The following is a 15,851-nucleotide window of genomic DNA, read 5'->3' as shown; positions in this document are numbered from 1 at the left end:
ATCAAAAATTAGCATTATATGTGTCTAAAACATCAAACAAACTAAGCGCTAACATTTTGGTGTCGCGAAATGCTTTTCAGTCCTGGCCAATTTTTAGAGTGGCACCCATGAGAGCAAAGAAAGAAAACCATTATCATTGGGAACGTAAATCAGGGAAATTTGGGGAACTTAATCAGGGAAATCAGGGAACTTTTTTTCACAGTTCCTGTCGCCACCCTGTTAATGCATCAAAGTAATTCTTTTTTGTTTTATATTCATAAAATTATCAGTAATGTTAAAATTTTAATTATATTAAAAGTGCCTAATTATGTATTACATGTTGGTCAGAAAAAAAGAAATGTCTTATGATTGTGCAGTGACAGATGCATATTTTTTATTTTTCAATCATATAACTGTGTAAAAGTAGCTAATAGAAGAAAAATGAGTAAAGCAGCTAATGCTAAATTAACTCCATTAAAATTGATAAAAATATAAAATGAAATATTAAATATAAATAATGAAAGAAACCTTAATTTTAAGTCTACAATATATTAAAATACTGATATAATAATATATTAAAAAATTATATCAATATTTTAATATATTGTAATAATAATTAAAGAGTGATTTGAGGATGCATTTACTATTTTAAAGACTTTAAGTTTGTGCTGATGGAAAATATCAGATATATATCAAAATATCTGATATTTTCGAAACCTGCTTTCTACAATCTCTGAATGTATTTTTAAAATATTAAAGTAATGAAATTCTTGTTACAAGCGCGTCAAGTTCAGCAATTCGGGGCCATGTCCAAGGGGAGGGGTTTAGGGGTTAAACCCTTCCCATTGGGGAAAAAGTAATAAAAAAGCAAATGGAAAAGAAGTGCATATTTGACTTAATATCAACTTGATTGTTAAAGTTTGTGCACAGCATTTTTCTTTTTATTTCAGCATTCCATTTAAAGTTTCCCTGCAATTTATAAATGCCCCTATCTTTATCGTAAGATCACATTTTCGAAAAACAGTGATGGGAACTGTTGAATAGGCTCTCAGTACAAAGCATTGACTACATTTAATATTGCTTCTCAAATGGAGGTTATGATGACTTGAGAGTTTCAAAAAAAGAGATAAGTGTTGTCGTTATGAAGATGCCTAGTAATTGTGTTTGGTAATGTCAGTTGGGCGTCCGGAGCGAGCCCCTTCCTATTTAGTTTGCCAAGCATAATCTCAGAATATAAAATCAGAAAACATATAGCATAAGGGAATTTGAAAATTTTTTAGTACTTGTTGCAGTAAACCGAACAGTAAACAAAATAAGGTTTGAATCTAAACAAGCATATGTATAAATACTGATGTTACTAGCACAGCCAGAATTTTTTTCCTTGGAAGTGGGTTTCATAACAGTCCTTACATATACAGTACAACTTCGTTTATCCGGACTAACTTGGACCAAATGCAATTTGAATAAACGGAAATCCGGGTAGTAAGCAAAAGCATTCTTAAATGAGCAGACTTATATTTTATTAAAGCACAAAAACAATGCTTTCTAATAAAACCACATAGTATCGTTTCTCGCAAATACTTTATCATTTCTTTCAGCTGCAGTGGCCTTGGTCTGACATTCCAAAGTACGTCATATTGTTTGGTAAATCAGTATTTTAATTTATTGTATGTTGTATGCAGGAGCTCTATGTTCGATCAAAACAAAAACCGAATGTTTAGCCTAATTCTAGTTCTATTTTTGCAATTATAATTTAAAATTATTTTTTAAGTAAATATATATTTTTTAGCACTAAAAATTTGATCCAGATAAATGGGGGCTGGATAAACAAGTTTCAACCGGGGGGGAAAAAACATAATAACAGAATTGATAATATTACTTAAAATCAAATCTTATGGGAATTTAAACCATCCTCCCCCCCCCCCCCCCCACACACACACTACGTTCCTTTTTGCGACCATTAAACAGAAATGAATAATTTGACACACTGCTGTGTTTTCCTGATACTGCAGATAAGAATGAAATGACATTGAAACCAAAACCCCTCCCTTTTTGAAATCCTAGACACAGGCCAGCAGCAATTAGACATTTAAGTTGGTATTGATAGTTTGCTATTTGCAGCGGGACTAATTGAAGGGCTATCTGAAAGTATCTTTTGAGGTTTTTTTTCCCTTCTGTGTCTCTAAAAAGACACTTATTTGGGATTAGGGTAAGAGCCAGAAAATCAGGATTGTGAACGAAGTAGTTATATTGCTGCTCTCTGGTAGAATGGTTTTGTAAAAAAAACTAGTTAAGTTATAGTGTTTGGCGGCAAATTTTTGAAAGGGGTAGTTTTTCTGCAACCACTAAAAATTGAGTACCGATTTTGCCATATTTATTTTAGTGTTTTGTTAGAAATATATCATATCTGTTGATAAAAGTGTTCCTAAAAGACCTTAAGCAAGCAATTCCCTATTACGGAATTTTTCAAAAAATAACATACTAAAGAAAGGTGCCAAAACAAAGGTTTCATAACTCAAGTTGTAAATTACTGTTTATAATTTTCTAATGTACTTGTGATATAGTATATACTAGTTATTAAATTATTTTGTTGTTTATTTCAAAAACTTTTAGCATTAACATTAAATATTTCCTTTATATAGCTATTGATTTAATATTATTACATTTTAAGACAAATGTTTTTAATTTAGAAAGGTCAATAAAATTTCCCTGCTTAATCAAATACCCCACTTTATTAAATAACATTTTTAGGAACCGACAATATTCGATTAAGCAAGGCCAACTATCTGAAAATTTTGCTTTTTTTTTTTGGAATTTTTGTCAGTTTATAAATTTGTCATTGTGCTTTATTGTACAACTTTGCTTATTTGTTTTTGGCTGAAAATAATGCAGGAAAAAATATCAAATTCCAACATTACCCTATCGTTAGTATGGAATACAAAACGCAGACTGTAGAATGGTGGGCAAAAAGTTGAAATTGGATACTTTATTGATTGAAGACCAATGTTTAGCAGTTAAATTACAGATTTACATCCTCATTTAATTCATTCTTATGAAAATCAGTATTTCATGCATAGTCTAATAGTATGATTTGATAAAGTTAATTCACTTAACCTTTTTTGTTTATATTGTTCCACTCATTAGTAGTAGTAGAGTAGTCTGTAAACTAACCAGCCTCTGTTTAACCAGATCTGCTCTTTCACTGACTGCAATAATTTAAGTGAAAAAAATCAAAAACAAGTTGTTATATAATTTAAAATTTTATAATTATGCATTATAATATCAAAAATTTAAAAAAAAAGCTTTAGAAAGGAAATCCCTCACTAGGGCATTAAAATGTATCACTCTCTTAATTTAAAAAAAGAAAAGAAAAGAAAAGGGTGGGGGCATGTGGTTCACAATGACCATGGCTCCAACAATGTAACCCCCATCATATTCTTTGAAGGAGGAGCAAATACAATAGAAGTGGCATTATGCTATGAATGACACATAGCATAATGAGTACCTACTATGCATGATAGCACAATGAACACTAGCTCTCAACTACCTCCATTTATAAACTGCTTTTTTTTTAATGCTGAAATAATTCATGAAGTTGTCAAGCTGCTACCTTTCATCAAAAAAAAAAAAGAAAGAGCTTTAATTTTTTAAACATTCCTCCTAATGGATGTGTAAAAAGCTTTTTAAATGAGTGCACTCACTTTAAAAATGCTTATTATGATAATTGTTTATAATTAATTAAAGGAATGACATGTTGTTTAGTTGTCTAATGAAATTCTAAAAAATGCCTTCATTGATCACATGTATATATTTTTGAATTCTCTTTGACTGGAACTATGCTAATCCAGATTACCCTCAACCCTGGTCCTATTTGAGCGAATTAATCGGGAGCTTACCGTAGTTAAATAGGTAAAATCTTCGCCCCATTCTTGCTTTTACTTTCTGCAGAATGTTTCACAATTTTAAAAGTGTTGTACATTGTATGACATATATTCCACCTGAAGTGAACTGAATTGTTTTAAAATCAGCGTATTCAATTTGAAACTTGTGGAGGTTTAAAGCTTTATGTGTGAAGGCTAAAATTTTTGGCAGGGTGGGAAGGAAGATGAGTATGATTATTTCTGGTGTATTTTCTCTCAATATGTGTATATATGTTTTTATTTACAATTTATATTTTTTAGGTTATAAAATTAAACTCATCTGGTGCTGCTGTTGCCATGGAATACATTGATATGTCCGGCTTGTCAAAATATGCAGAGTTGCTTGGAGAGCAATTGGCAAAGTATTAAATAAATACTTATTTAATGTAGTTACCTTTAATTTTGTATTAAAATAAACAGATACAAGGATCCTGTTGACAACTCATGAATAAGAGGTCCTTAGGGCTTATACTTTTCAAAAACGTGAGTCCATTTTTAAAAGCATGGGTCCTCACTAAATTTTTTCACATTTTTTCCCCATTTCAAATTATCTGTATTAAGAGCAGATATACTGTCCCAACTCAAGTGAGCACAATTTCTTACAAAATGTAAATGCAGCATATACCGGGTGTCTTTCAATTTTCCTACAACTTTAAAATGAAATAACTTCGCAGAGACTCTCTACATGGTGCTGCTGATTAATGCAGTGGGGGAGGGTATAAAAGGAAACTGTTTCACATTGGTTTCATGCCATTGCGAAAATGTCTCCCAAAGTGCGATATTTAACCAAAGACCGCATATTCATTGTTAAAAATTGGTATTTATGTGGTGAAGAATGTTTGACACCATTAACATTGTGTTTGGAACCAGGGTTATTGCTTACCAAGATCCGAACAACCATCCTGGTGCATTACATTGGACACTGTTTTCATCGGATATGAATCCATGTGACTTCTATCTTTGGAGTCACATGAAAGACTTAGTGTAAAAGAAGATGCCAACAAACCTCAATAGCCCCAAGAAGTCCATGACTCATTTGCAAATGTTAAAAGAGAAACACATGAACGAGTTACTGATGACTTCGGGACTGGATTGAGAAAACTATCGCCTCTGAAGTTTCTTATTTTGAAAACATTCTGATTTGATTTCCTTTTGCATGTTCATTTCATTAAAAAAGTTTTACAGTTCTATCTGCAATGATTCTTGTTTTATTTCAGTTTCAAGTTGTTAGTTAATTAAAAGACATCCTGTATATAACTGGTAGCAGAAAATGTGCAATGCCTGTTGCAGATTTTTGAGGAAGTCTGCAGACTATTTCTGAAGGGGAAGAATTTTTTTCCCCTCTTTCTGCATTAACTTTCCGAATTTAAAGCAGAAAAATACAATTAAATACAAAATAGGAAAAAGTGAATCAAGAGAAAAAGGCACCTAAATCAATGCTCCTCAGTGACTAAGAGGTCAACGTATCCTTTGTGACACGCTGTGTTTAAAATATCAGGTCCCTTCAAGCATCTTGCATCCTATGCGCACTATAGCGCATCAGCAGGGACCCCTGAAATACATCTTTTATAACTTCATGAAAGAGGTTTAAAGTACATTAAAATTGATAAAAATATTAAAATGTATAACAGATCAGATGTTATTTATCTCTCCTTCTTTCTTCAGTTTTGTTTATCATTTTAACAAGTTAGATTTTGTTCAGACTTTAGTGCAGGGGTTTATGCCATCCGTAATTTCTGAAAATTTTGAGTTGTTATTTCCGAACATTTTGGGCTGACAACACATTCTAAAATTGAAAAATTGTTTAAAAAAAAAAACTTTTAAAATGCAGTAATCTCTCAATTATCAGTAGTTGTATTGTCCGTGGGTCTTCTCACATTCTTTTTTATTTTTTAAACTACAATTGAATGTTTTTTTAAACTTATGATTGTGTTATTGTTTGTTTTGATCTTTTCCATACATTTTTTACATTCAATGTTAGTAGTTGCAATGTAGCTATGTTTTTAGCTGTAATTTAAATGTATGTGTGAGTGTTATTCATAATTTTTATCTATTGTATACGGTAGTATGGTTTTTTTTTAATTTTTTTTTATTTATTTATTTTTTACCTATTATTTGGACTATCCGCGGATAGCAGGGAGTTTACTTTAGCTTTTTCCAATGATTTCAATTACTATTGCCAACTTATTTGAAGAGTTTTTACGGGAGGAAGGGAGGTCGAGCTTTCTCATTGTATCCGAAAATTTCACCGTCTTTGAAAAATTTTACTTGAGTCCACTATCATCACTGCTTTAGCGATAATTTGTTGTATCTATTTCTTTTAATACATGTTCGTACAGTTGTAATTTCAAGGAAGTTACTATTTTTTATTAGATTGGTATCCTTGTCCAAATATTAGAATATATTTTTTATTACTATTTTAATGGTATTTTTGCTGTTTTTAGGACATAGTTTTGTATTTTTATCTGCATTTTCTGGGATATGTTAGGTTATCAAAATCTGGGCGTACTTAACCAGAAATTTGCAAAAAATTAAAAATGAATTGTAATAACATATTGTTAATGAAGGATATATAGTGAGACTTAATAAGGGTTTGAAGAGTTATACAAGTTAATACAAATGTAAAGATCATAAAGTAGGAAACTAAGCATTTTATTGTAAATTCTCCACTTCCATTTTCATTCAATGTTTATAAAATATTTCTTTCAGGATGCATTTGCATAATGCAAGTTTAAAATGTAATGACTCTTCAGTTCATAAAAGCAAGAGTGAAAGTCCAGTTCATATTGATCAGTTTGGATTTCATTGCACTACTTGTTGTGGTTACATTCCTCAAGTGAATTCTTGGAAAAGTGATTGGTTTGTAAGTGTCAAGAATCATTTTAAACAATTTATATAGTTGCCAAAACTGTTTATTGTTTCATTATTCTTAAATGAGAATACTTTATTGTTATGATGTGTTGCTAAAACTACAGTAATATAAATAAATGTTTGAGGTTTTTTGAATATAGCTTCTTTAACAAAAGTTTAAAAGAGTTTTTACAGCTAAAAAATTGTTTTACAACAGAAGTGACTTTACAATCTCTTGCAAATGACTTTCTTTGGGTGGCAGGAAATTTAGGGAAGAAAATGGAATTACTTTACCACAGTTTTGAGAGAAAAAATAGTTGAAAAGAAGAAGAATGAGATGTAATGAGCATGTTTGTAAAAAATTTATCAGAACTGTACAATTTTCATACTTATACAAATACAAATGTGACATCAAGCAACATGCTCTGGGCCCAGCTAGGCTGGTCCTAGTCAGTTTATTAGTCCCCAATGAAGATCAAAGGCTCTCTTAAAACTATCCACCCCCTTGCTCATTACAGACTCTTCCGGGAAGCTGTTTCAACCCCATGAGTGCCAGAGCTACATCGTAGTATAAAAGCTCAAAAATTTTCTGCGTAAGGACGTCATAGCAGGTTCATTGTTATTTAAGCTGAGTCGCACTGACTTTGGCAGAAAAGAAATAGCAAAGATGTATAAAATTGCTGCAAAAGCTAAATATCATAGATTCATTTTATGTCACGTGACCTAGTGGTCACCATCCAACCATGTCTGATTTGGAGGACGTTCTAGAAAAGGGCAGACATGCCTTTGAAACTAACCTATGCAAATTTTCAGCTTCCAAGACAGAAATAATGAGGATCTAGGATACCTCAAAAAGAAAAGAAAAAGTGGGCTCTAAAATGGTCTCCAATGGGGGAACTGTGCTAAACGAGGCTATTCTTTTCAAAAAGCTGATCTGTCCTTTTGGAGTCCCTTTTTTTATCGATCCTAGGTCCTCAGGATTTGACCCTTGGAAGCTGAAAATTTGTTTACATGAGTTTCAAAAGCATGTCTGCACCGCTATAAGATTTTATTCAAATTGGAGATGGTCAGGTAGAGACGACAAGGTCACTTGATATGGAATGACTCAGTTTTTGATGCAACTTTTGCTATGTGTTTCCTTCCAAAGCCAGCGTGAGACTCAGCTTAAATAATAGCGAACCTCTCTTACCTGCTGTGGTGTGCTTATCCAGAAAACTTTTGGGCCCTTATACTGTGATGTGGGTCTGACACTCATGGGCTCTTGCTCTACAAGTACCCACAACCCTACTAAAGTACAGTGAAACCTGTGTAAGTTGACTACTTGCGGTGCACTACTTTAGTAGTCAACTTAAACAGGTGGTCAACTTACAAAGGTTGATTTTATATGATAAGGACTAATTCCGTGCCTGAAAAAAGCTGTCAACTTAGACAGGTGGCAACTTCACAACTTTTTTTTTTAGCATTGAAGCAGTGAATTTCATGATGCTGAAACAGTTATCCATTCTTTTAAAAAAAAAGTTTCAATTTCAAAATTTGCCGCCCGGAGCGGCCGCCTAAGTCACCTACCCCAGAAGGTGGTTCTGGGGCGGGAGGAAGGGAGGGGGGTGAAATTACCTTTTTTTGAAAAAACTTCAACATAGTTTAACTTAAAAAGCAAAAATTTATCTAAATGCAAAAACTCGATGACTAATTCTTATTATTTAAGTTTGTTAAGGAATAAATATGCCATAAATTTATACACTTTAAATTTAATCTTTATGATGAGTACACGGGTGCAAATTGGCCCATAATAACCAGATCTTTATTACCACATCCTAAGGACCATTACTTTTTTTATCGATATACCTCGTGTAGCATAATCTAGAAAATCACCAGTCATAGTGTGTCAGGTGCAAATTTCTTCTCCATTTCCATTACAGTCCATTTGTAGAAACAATAAACTCAACAAAATGGGTCCTATAACAATACATGATTGCGAAAAACATAATTTGAATTAAAAACGTTAAGATTCAAATGATTTTTTTTTTTTTTTGGTCTCAGAATTTTAACACTGTAAAGGTTCTGATTTTTTTTACATCATTAAAATGAAATTGGTGGTCCCTTTTCTGATAAGCAGGAGTTAAAGCCCCCTCCCCCCTTTCTCACAAAACCACTACTAATGAAATCACTGCATTTCTTTTCAAATTAATTTTTTTTTTCAACCTTTAATTGTTTTAAATCTGTCAGTCATTTAAAAACTGAATGAAACTTGTGTACTCGCCATTAATTATATTTTACAGAAAGCTATTGTTTTGTCTTCTTAAATAGGAATTCTATGCTCAACAAAGACTTGGTCATCAACTTCAACTAATTGAAACAAATTTTGGAGATCGAGAAGCCAGAGAGCTGTGGTCAGAATTGAGTCTTAAACTATCTAAATTTTTTAAAGATATTGTTGTAGTGCCATCTCTGTTACATGGTGACCTGTGGAGTGGTAATGTAGCTGAAATTAATGAAGGTCCAGGTACATTGTTTTTTTTTTTTTCTTTTAATTTAAATTATTGATTTTGTTAGTTTATTTATTTATTCCATTGTATTTATGTAAAAATGAGAAATTGAAAATTATAACTATTTTGTTTCTTTTTAGTTATTTTTGACCCTGCATCTTTTTATGGCCATTCAGAATATGAACTTGCTATTGCTGATATGTTTGGTGGATTTCCCAAGTCGTTTTACAATTCCTATCATAGTGTTCTACCAAAACAAATAGGATTTGACAAAAGGAAAGATGTGTATAAACTATTTCATTGTTTGAATCATTGGTAAGGTCAATTTTATTTACTAGATTTTAAAAATATTATTCATAGATCATATTCTATATTATTCATCGATCATTGAGTAATGTGCTTAAGGTTATTTTGCAAGTCTATTGAGTACTATGTAGGTATATGTAGTAAGATTCCCAAAAGTGGAAGAACAACCATGAGTAATTTTGTCAGATGAAAAATCAAAATTATGATTGGAGGACCAGATATGTTGGGCGATGGAGGAGAGCTTAAAATTCTGTTTTTTCACACAATTTTCATGTTCCTTTATACAGCATTAAAACAAATGTCTATTCTGTCCCTATGTATGCCAATCCACCAGGGATTGAAAAATCTAAAATTTTACATGCCCTGCTGGGCATGTGTGTCTAAAAGATACATGCCCAATTTTCCTTATTGTAATCAATGAAAGCATTTGAATTTGTCATACAGCATTAATCAGACGAATTATTTTTATATAAATTATTAAAAAAATAGTTTGAATAAACAGTACATAATAAGCCGTCTTTAAATTTAACAAAATTTAAATTATACTAGCTGCGTGCCTGGCGTTGCGGGGGCTACCTAAAAATGAAAGAGATGTCCAGTTGATGTTTATGTAGTACTCCGACATTAGTTTCTAACGCGTTAAGGAATAAATAAATGCACGTAATGCAAGGCTCGCAAAACACCAGTAAAACATTTTTGGCAAAAATCTTATTAGTTATGAAAATTTTCAATTAGCACAAAAGATGAAAATATATGCATTATCAGCTATAATCTGTGCTCACGTTAAACTGAATTACATCTGATAGGCTATATCTGAAATATAAAGTAAGAAAAACAACGTTAAAAAAAGCACAAATTTGCCAATTACAGCAGATACGTGTTTCAGTGTTACAGGGAACGCCTTTTTCAATGCAAAAAGTAATGAGCTTATGACAAAAGCAGATTTTGTCGGATGTCTTTTCATCCATAAGCTCATTACTTTTTGCATTGAAAAAGGCGTTCCCTGTAACGCCGAATCACGTGTCTGCTGTTATTGGCAAATTTGTGCTTTTTTTTAAACATTGTTTTTCTTACTTGACTGTTCAGCACAAAGGTATTTATTTATCTTATATCTGAAATATTTATGTACGTTAACAATCAGTTTTTTAAATGAAAGACACATGTTACTTGGTTGATTACATGAAATTAAAGCATCAAGAATAATAAATACCAATAAGCATTAATTTAATTCCAAGTCATCAAATGCCAATTAAGCTTTAGCTAAAATCATTAAAAGCAAACTTTTTTGTTCGACTCTGTTTCATTTAAAGAAATCCAAGCAATCTTAATTTAACATGTTCTTTTAACTATACAAAATGAATTTCATAAGTAGAAACTAGGAAGAAAATAGAAAGTTATTGTAATTTGAAAACTCCTACCCGTGTGAAGGGAAAAAGTCCAACAAAATGAACATAATTAGCCGCACCTAAATTTACCAAAATATGAGGCTGGTAATGAGGAACTTACACTATAATAAAGAAACATAACTAAAGAAATAACTTTCATAAGCTGAAAAGAGTTAAGAACGTTGGCTGTAAAAAATAAAAAAAATTAAAAGACGATAAATAAAGGTTATGGAGGAATTTAACAACCTATTAACCCGGTTGGTTGTTTTGATGATGTCAGTCCCACTGAAATAATTCTTAAAATGTTATTTATTAACGCAAATATAAAATGGCAGCAGAAAGAAATAAAAATCATTGCTTAGAATCATGGGCGCGCCCATATGCAAAATTGTAAGGGGGGGGGCTCAGATATTTTAACCATGGTTTAGCATGATATTTTCCCCATGAAAAACAATTTCAGGACAGATTAGAATCATTAAAATTTGACATTTTTTAATTACTTATTCATTAATGGTTGGAAAAGAAATATTTTTACATTTTTGCAAAGAAAAAAATATGAAAAACAAGAGAGTTCTAGTTTCTAAGGGGGGGGGCTCGAGCCCCCCTTGCCCCCCTATATGGGCGCCCTTGCTTAGAATAAAAGAGAAACAAAACTAATTTACAGTAAACTTTTAAACAGAAAAATTGTTTGAAAGAGTAGTTTTACGGTTTATATATCAGAATAAAATGTAAATTAAACTAATTTAAAATAAAATTCTAGATGCGAACATTGTTTTAAGATTTGGACAGCAGCCAAAAAAATCCCTTTTGAAACAATTATTAGAATTTTAGCTCACCAATATGAAAAATGGCAACAGGAAATAAATAAAAATTCCTGAATAACAGAATGTTAATTCATGTTTTAATTAATATCTCGGCTAATTAAAGTTGTGCAATTACAATATTGGTCCTGTTGTTTTCTTAGAAGAAAATTTTGAATTGATCGGTATCTCGTTCGGCTCTTGACTCGCAGCAGTTTTCGAGAAGCTCAAGCTTCAGACTTACAGACAGAGAGAGGCGAACAGATTTTAATAATATAGATAACGGGAAGGATCACTTCCGCACAAACTGGAAAAAGCAAACCATCTTAGCAGTAGGTCTTGAAATAAATTTTGAGCTTCAAGTAAGGATACGGTAATTTTTCAATAAAATACGAAATAATAAAGTTTTTGGGCTGGGCATGTAAGAGTAAAAGATTCATGTCCGATCGGAATTTTTACATGCCCTGGCATGTCGGGCAGTATAATTTTTGAGCCCTGAAACCCACACTGACAGGAAATACTATAAATACATCATCTGTCAAGTCCCTAAAGGAGGAGTGTTTAAGTTGCAAAAATTTTCAAATTATTGACTTGGGAAAAGATGGCAGAAAAATGAAATATTTTCAAGATTTTAGCTATCTTATGACTGATTCTTTGAATAAAAAAAAAAAAGTTACACAACAAAGGTAAATCAATTCTCAAAGTTTATGTTTGATTTTTAGTAGTTGAATCAATTAGTTTCTTGTAAATGGTATCTATGATGTCAATTGGAAACCCCCGATCCGATGCTATGCTTTTACAAATTCAATCCGGAGGAAAGCAAAATGGAATTAGAACAAATAGACTGCGCTCAGAAAATAAAGTTTTGAAAGAGGCCAGTTTTAGTTGAGGGAATGACCAGATAACATATAAGGAGAAAGAGTGACTGGGAAAAATTTGCAGAAAACAGTAGCAATAAAAGTATTGTTTAGATGAGTTGCAGAAGCTTCCAATAAAGAGAGTTGATTTCAAGATTCCACTTCCACAGTAACTTGGATGTGTGGGTCTATGGAGTTTAAAATAGATAACAGACGACTTAGGTTACGAAGAGACAAGTGCAACAGAACAAAAATATAATATACATACTTGACATAAAAATCCATGTGTGAAATGCTACATAATTTAAATTCAAAATAACGCATGTAAGTATTGCTTGAAATTGAAGAGTTGCTTATCAAGAGACCCTCGATCATACGGAAAACATTGTTGTCAAAAATAAAAGTATTGAATACTTTTTTTTGGAAACAAAACAAAACACTATTTTGTTTTAAGCAAGACCAAGTTAGATTGAACACTTCATCAATCTCAAAGCACAAAAAGTGATGTTACAACATTCTTAATTTAAGACAATCTAAAGCGCTTTCCACAGGCCTCAAAACAGCTGTTTTGCTGAGTTTTGAACTCTTTTTAATATTTTTATTTGCACACCAGCTGTCATATTTTACTCAATTCTTAGTACAAAGTTTTTCGACTGCTTTTTTTACATTATATGTACGTAATGAATATTAACTTACACGTATTAGTTGAAAGTTTTCTCATATTTTTTTAATGAAAATGTTAGAAAATCCAAGATTTGAATTATTCTGTAAGCAAATAATATATTTCTTTCTAATTAAAATCTCAAGTGCAATGAATTTTAATTATCTAATACAAAAATTAGTGGCTTGAAAATTATCACTTTCTTTCATTTAGGAATCACTTTGGAGGAGGATACAGGAGTTCGTCAATTTCCATTATGAAACGTCTTTTGAAGGATGACTAACATAGAAAATTGCAAATTGAATTTAATTGATTTTAAAAACTAAAATGTTGCCATATTTATCATGTCTTTGTGAAAGTAATCCTTGTATATATAATTAACATTCCAAACTATATGTTGTACTTCATTAGGATAAATACCCAATTGAATTTCTCACAAGTGCCAGTAATATAGTTTAGTTAATTTTCAAATTATTTCCAAATGATTTCTGATTATGTTGAAGTGTTAATTTCATTTTCTGTGAATTATTCTTCATTCATATTTATCCTTAATTTGAGTTCCCTTTGATGTGCTCCAAAATTAGTGATAATAAAGAAAATATTTTAGTAATAAAGTAATGAGAGTATTGTTTTTAGAAGAAGCTATAAAGATGTGCTTTTTCAACTATAAACAAATGTTTTCATTAATTTTATTATGCATATAAAGTGAAATTTGAATTTTTGTAAAAATATACCTTTCGCACTTAAAGTGCAGAAATGCTTTTTGATAATGTGCCTTTTATTCAACCTATAAATAACTAAATCTTGAACAATATACTATAAGTAAAGACAGCACATTTTAAAATATAAATTTTTATTATGAATGTGATATTTTATCACTCTAAATACTGTAGTCTTCGTCAAGCATTAAGAAAAAAAAAATCTCACAAAAAAGTAGCATTTCTTAATGTATCCTTTTCATGTCAGTGATGAGCATGCATAACACATAAAAAATAATATGTTTCCTGTATCTGTGAGTAACTGTATATAGTTATTTTTTATTTCACCATTAATTTTTGCATATTTAATGTATTGCAACGTGATTAGATTATAAAAGATCTTTCCATATTTAGAGATGACTTTTCCAAAGTGTGCAAGTTTCATTGAGGGCTCGTCTCTAATGCAAAAAAGTTTGTTGCCTCAATGAAGTGACATTAGAGATTTAAGTTTTACCATATTTTTGGGAATATGCCTCACACCCAAAGTTAAGCAATTAAAAACCAATATTAATTATTAAACTGGGATGCAATTTAAACATATTATATGTTCTAAAGGATTTTTTTTTCTAATCATGTTCCTGTAGATTGGGACCGTAAAGTCACTAACTAGAAACTTTACCGAATTTTGGATCATTACTGAAAACTTCAACATAGTGGGTGTAAAATCATGGAACAATTCCCTTAATGGATGTTTCAAAAAGTTATGTACTTCTGTTGAAATAATTATCGTTATATACTTGCTTAAATTTCAGCAATTTAGTTTCAGCAATTATCATACTTATTTATGAGATAAAAGTTCTGAAATATTTTCCCTAACAGCACGCAAAAATCTGAACACATAAATATTAACATGTGACACATTTTAGCCAAATTTTATATTTCTTGTCCGTTAGTCAAAGACTAATGGCAATAAAAGTTGTAAAAAATGCAAGAAACACCAAATTCTTTTTTTGCCTATTTTTTGCATAGTTTATCACTTGGAAATGAACTTTTTCAAAAACAAAACACTTGAAGTAATGCTAAAAGAAGTTAAATAGGAAAGTATGATTTGATATTATTTCAAATTTAAAACAAGCATAAAATCGAATCCCAGAAACTAACCCATTTCAAAATTCAGGATTGCAGTACTAAAACCTTTTTGACACAAGATATGGGGTTGGGCACGTTTAAAATCAGTTTTGAAACATGTTCATTACAATTTGTTTTCCTTTAAAAAGAAAAAAGTTTATTTTCTCTCAAAAGCAGAAAACAGTTTTGACTGCTCTGACTTTAGTTTAATGTAGTGCTAGTGTCATATTTAGCTGAAACAGACAATCGTTTCATTTGCATTAAAAACTGCGATAGCTTTTTTTTCTCATGAACTCGAAGAATTTATGATCTGTTAACTAGTTTAACAAAAGGAACTCAAACACCCATTGATTGCGAATATTTCTGAACATAGTTTTAATTTCTTCTTATGCAAGGATTAGTTATGATTCATGACAATGTTTAGGAACCATGACACTGTTTAGAGAACTTACTTCAGTTTGAAAATTTTTCATTATCTTATAAATATTTCATTCATTTTAACAGGAAATACAAACCAGAGTGTTTATAGTGATATGTTTTGACACTTAAAATCAAAAAGTGCTGGACATTATTTATTTAAAATTTATAATAATATTATTTTAAACAACCCATCCATTTTGTCAAATTTTGTTAATTATTTATTATTTTAATGCTCAAATCAAAATAATTTTGTTTGTGTGTGTGTGTGAAACATTTAAAGTTTTTCAAAGCTATTTTAATGTTTTGATTGAAATGTATGAAACATCAATTTGTCATGTGTGTATTGTAATTTCAATCAAAT

General features: G+C 30.9%; 1 protein-coding gene across 2 annotated transcripts in view; it reads left to right on the top strand.

Moving 5' to 3' along the window:
- Positions 1–15,851, top strand: part of LOC129220122 (ketosamine-3-kinase-like) — a 31,113-nt gene extending 15,262 nt beyond the window's left edge. Inside the window, exons 4-8 of one of the 2 annotated variants that reach the window (XM_054854466.1) lie at positions 4,161–4,261; positions 6,609–6,762; positions 9,057–9,252; positions 9,376–9,550; positions 13,458–15,851. In XM_054854466.1, coding sequence (XP_054710441.1) covers positions 4,161–4,261; positions 6,609–6,762; positions 9,057–9,252; positions 9,376–9,550; positions 13,458–13,527 — 696 coding nt within the window. In that variant the 3' untranslated portion in view covers positions 13,528–15,851. The remainder of the gene's footprint in view (positions 1–4,160; positions 4,262–6,608; positions 6,763–9,056; positions 9,253–9,375; positions 9,551–13,457) is intronic. The other variant, XM_054854464.1, reaches the window with a different exon arrangement.

This window comes from Uloborus diversus, chromosome 4, assembly GCF_026930045.1.
Source record: "Uloborus diversus isolate 005 chromosome 4, Udiv.v.3.1, whole genome shotgun sequence".
In the NCBI taxonomy this organism is placed as follows: Eukaryota; Metazoa; Arthropoda; class Arachnida; order Araneae; family Uloboridae; genus Uloborus; species Uloborus diversus.
The sequence above is the reverse complement of the archived record's forward strand: the minus strand, read 5'-3'. Positions and strand labels throughout refer to the sequence as shown.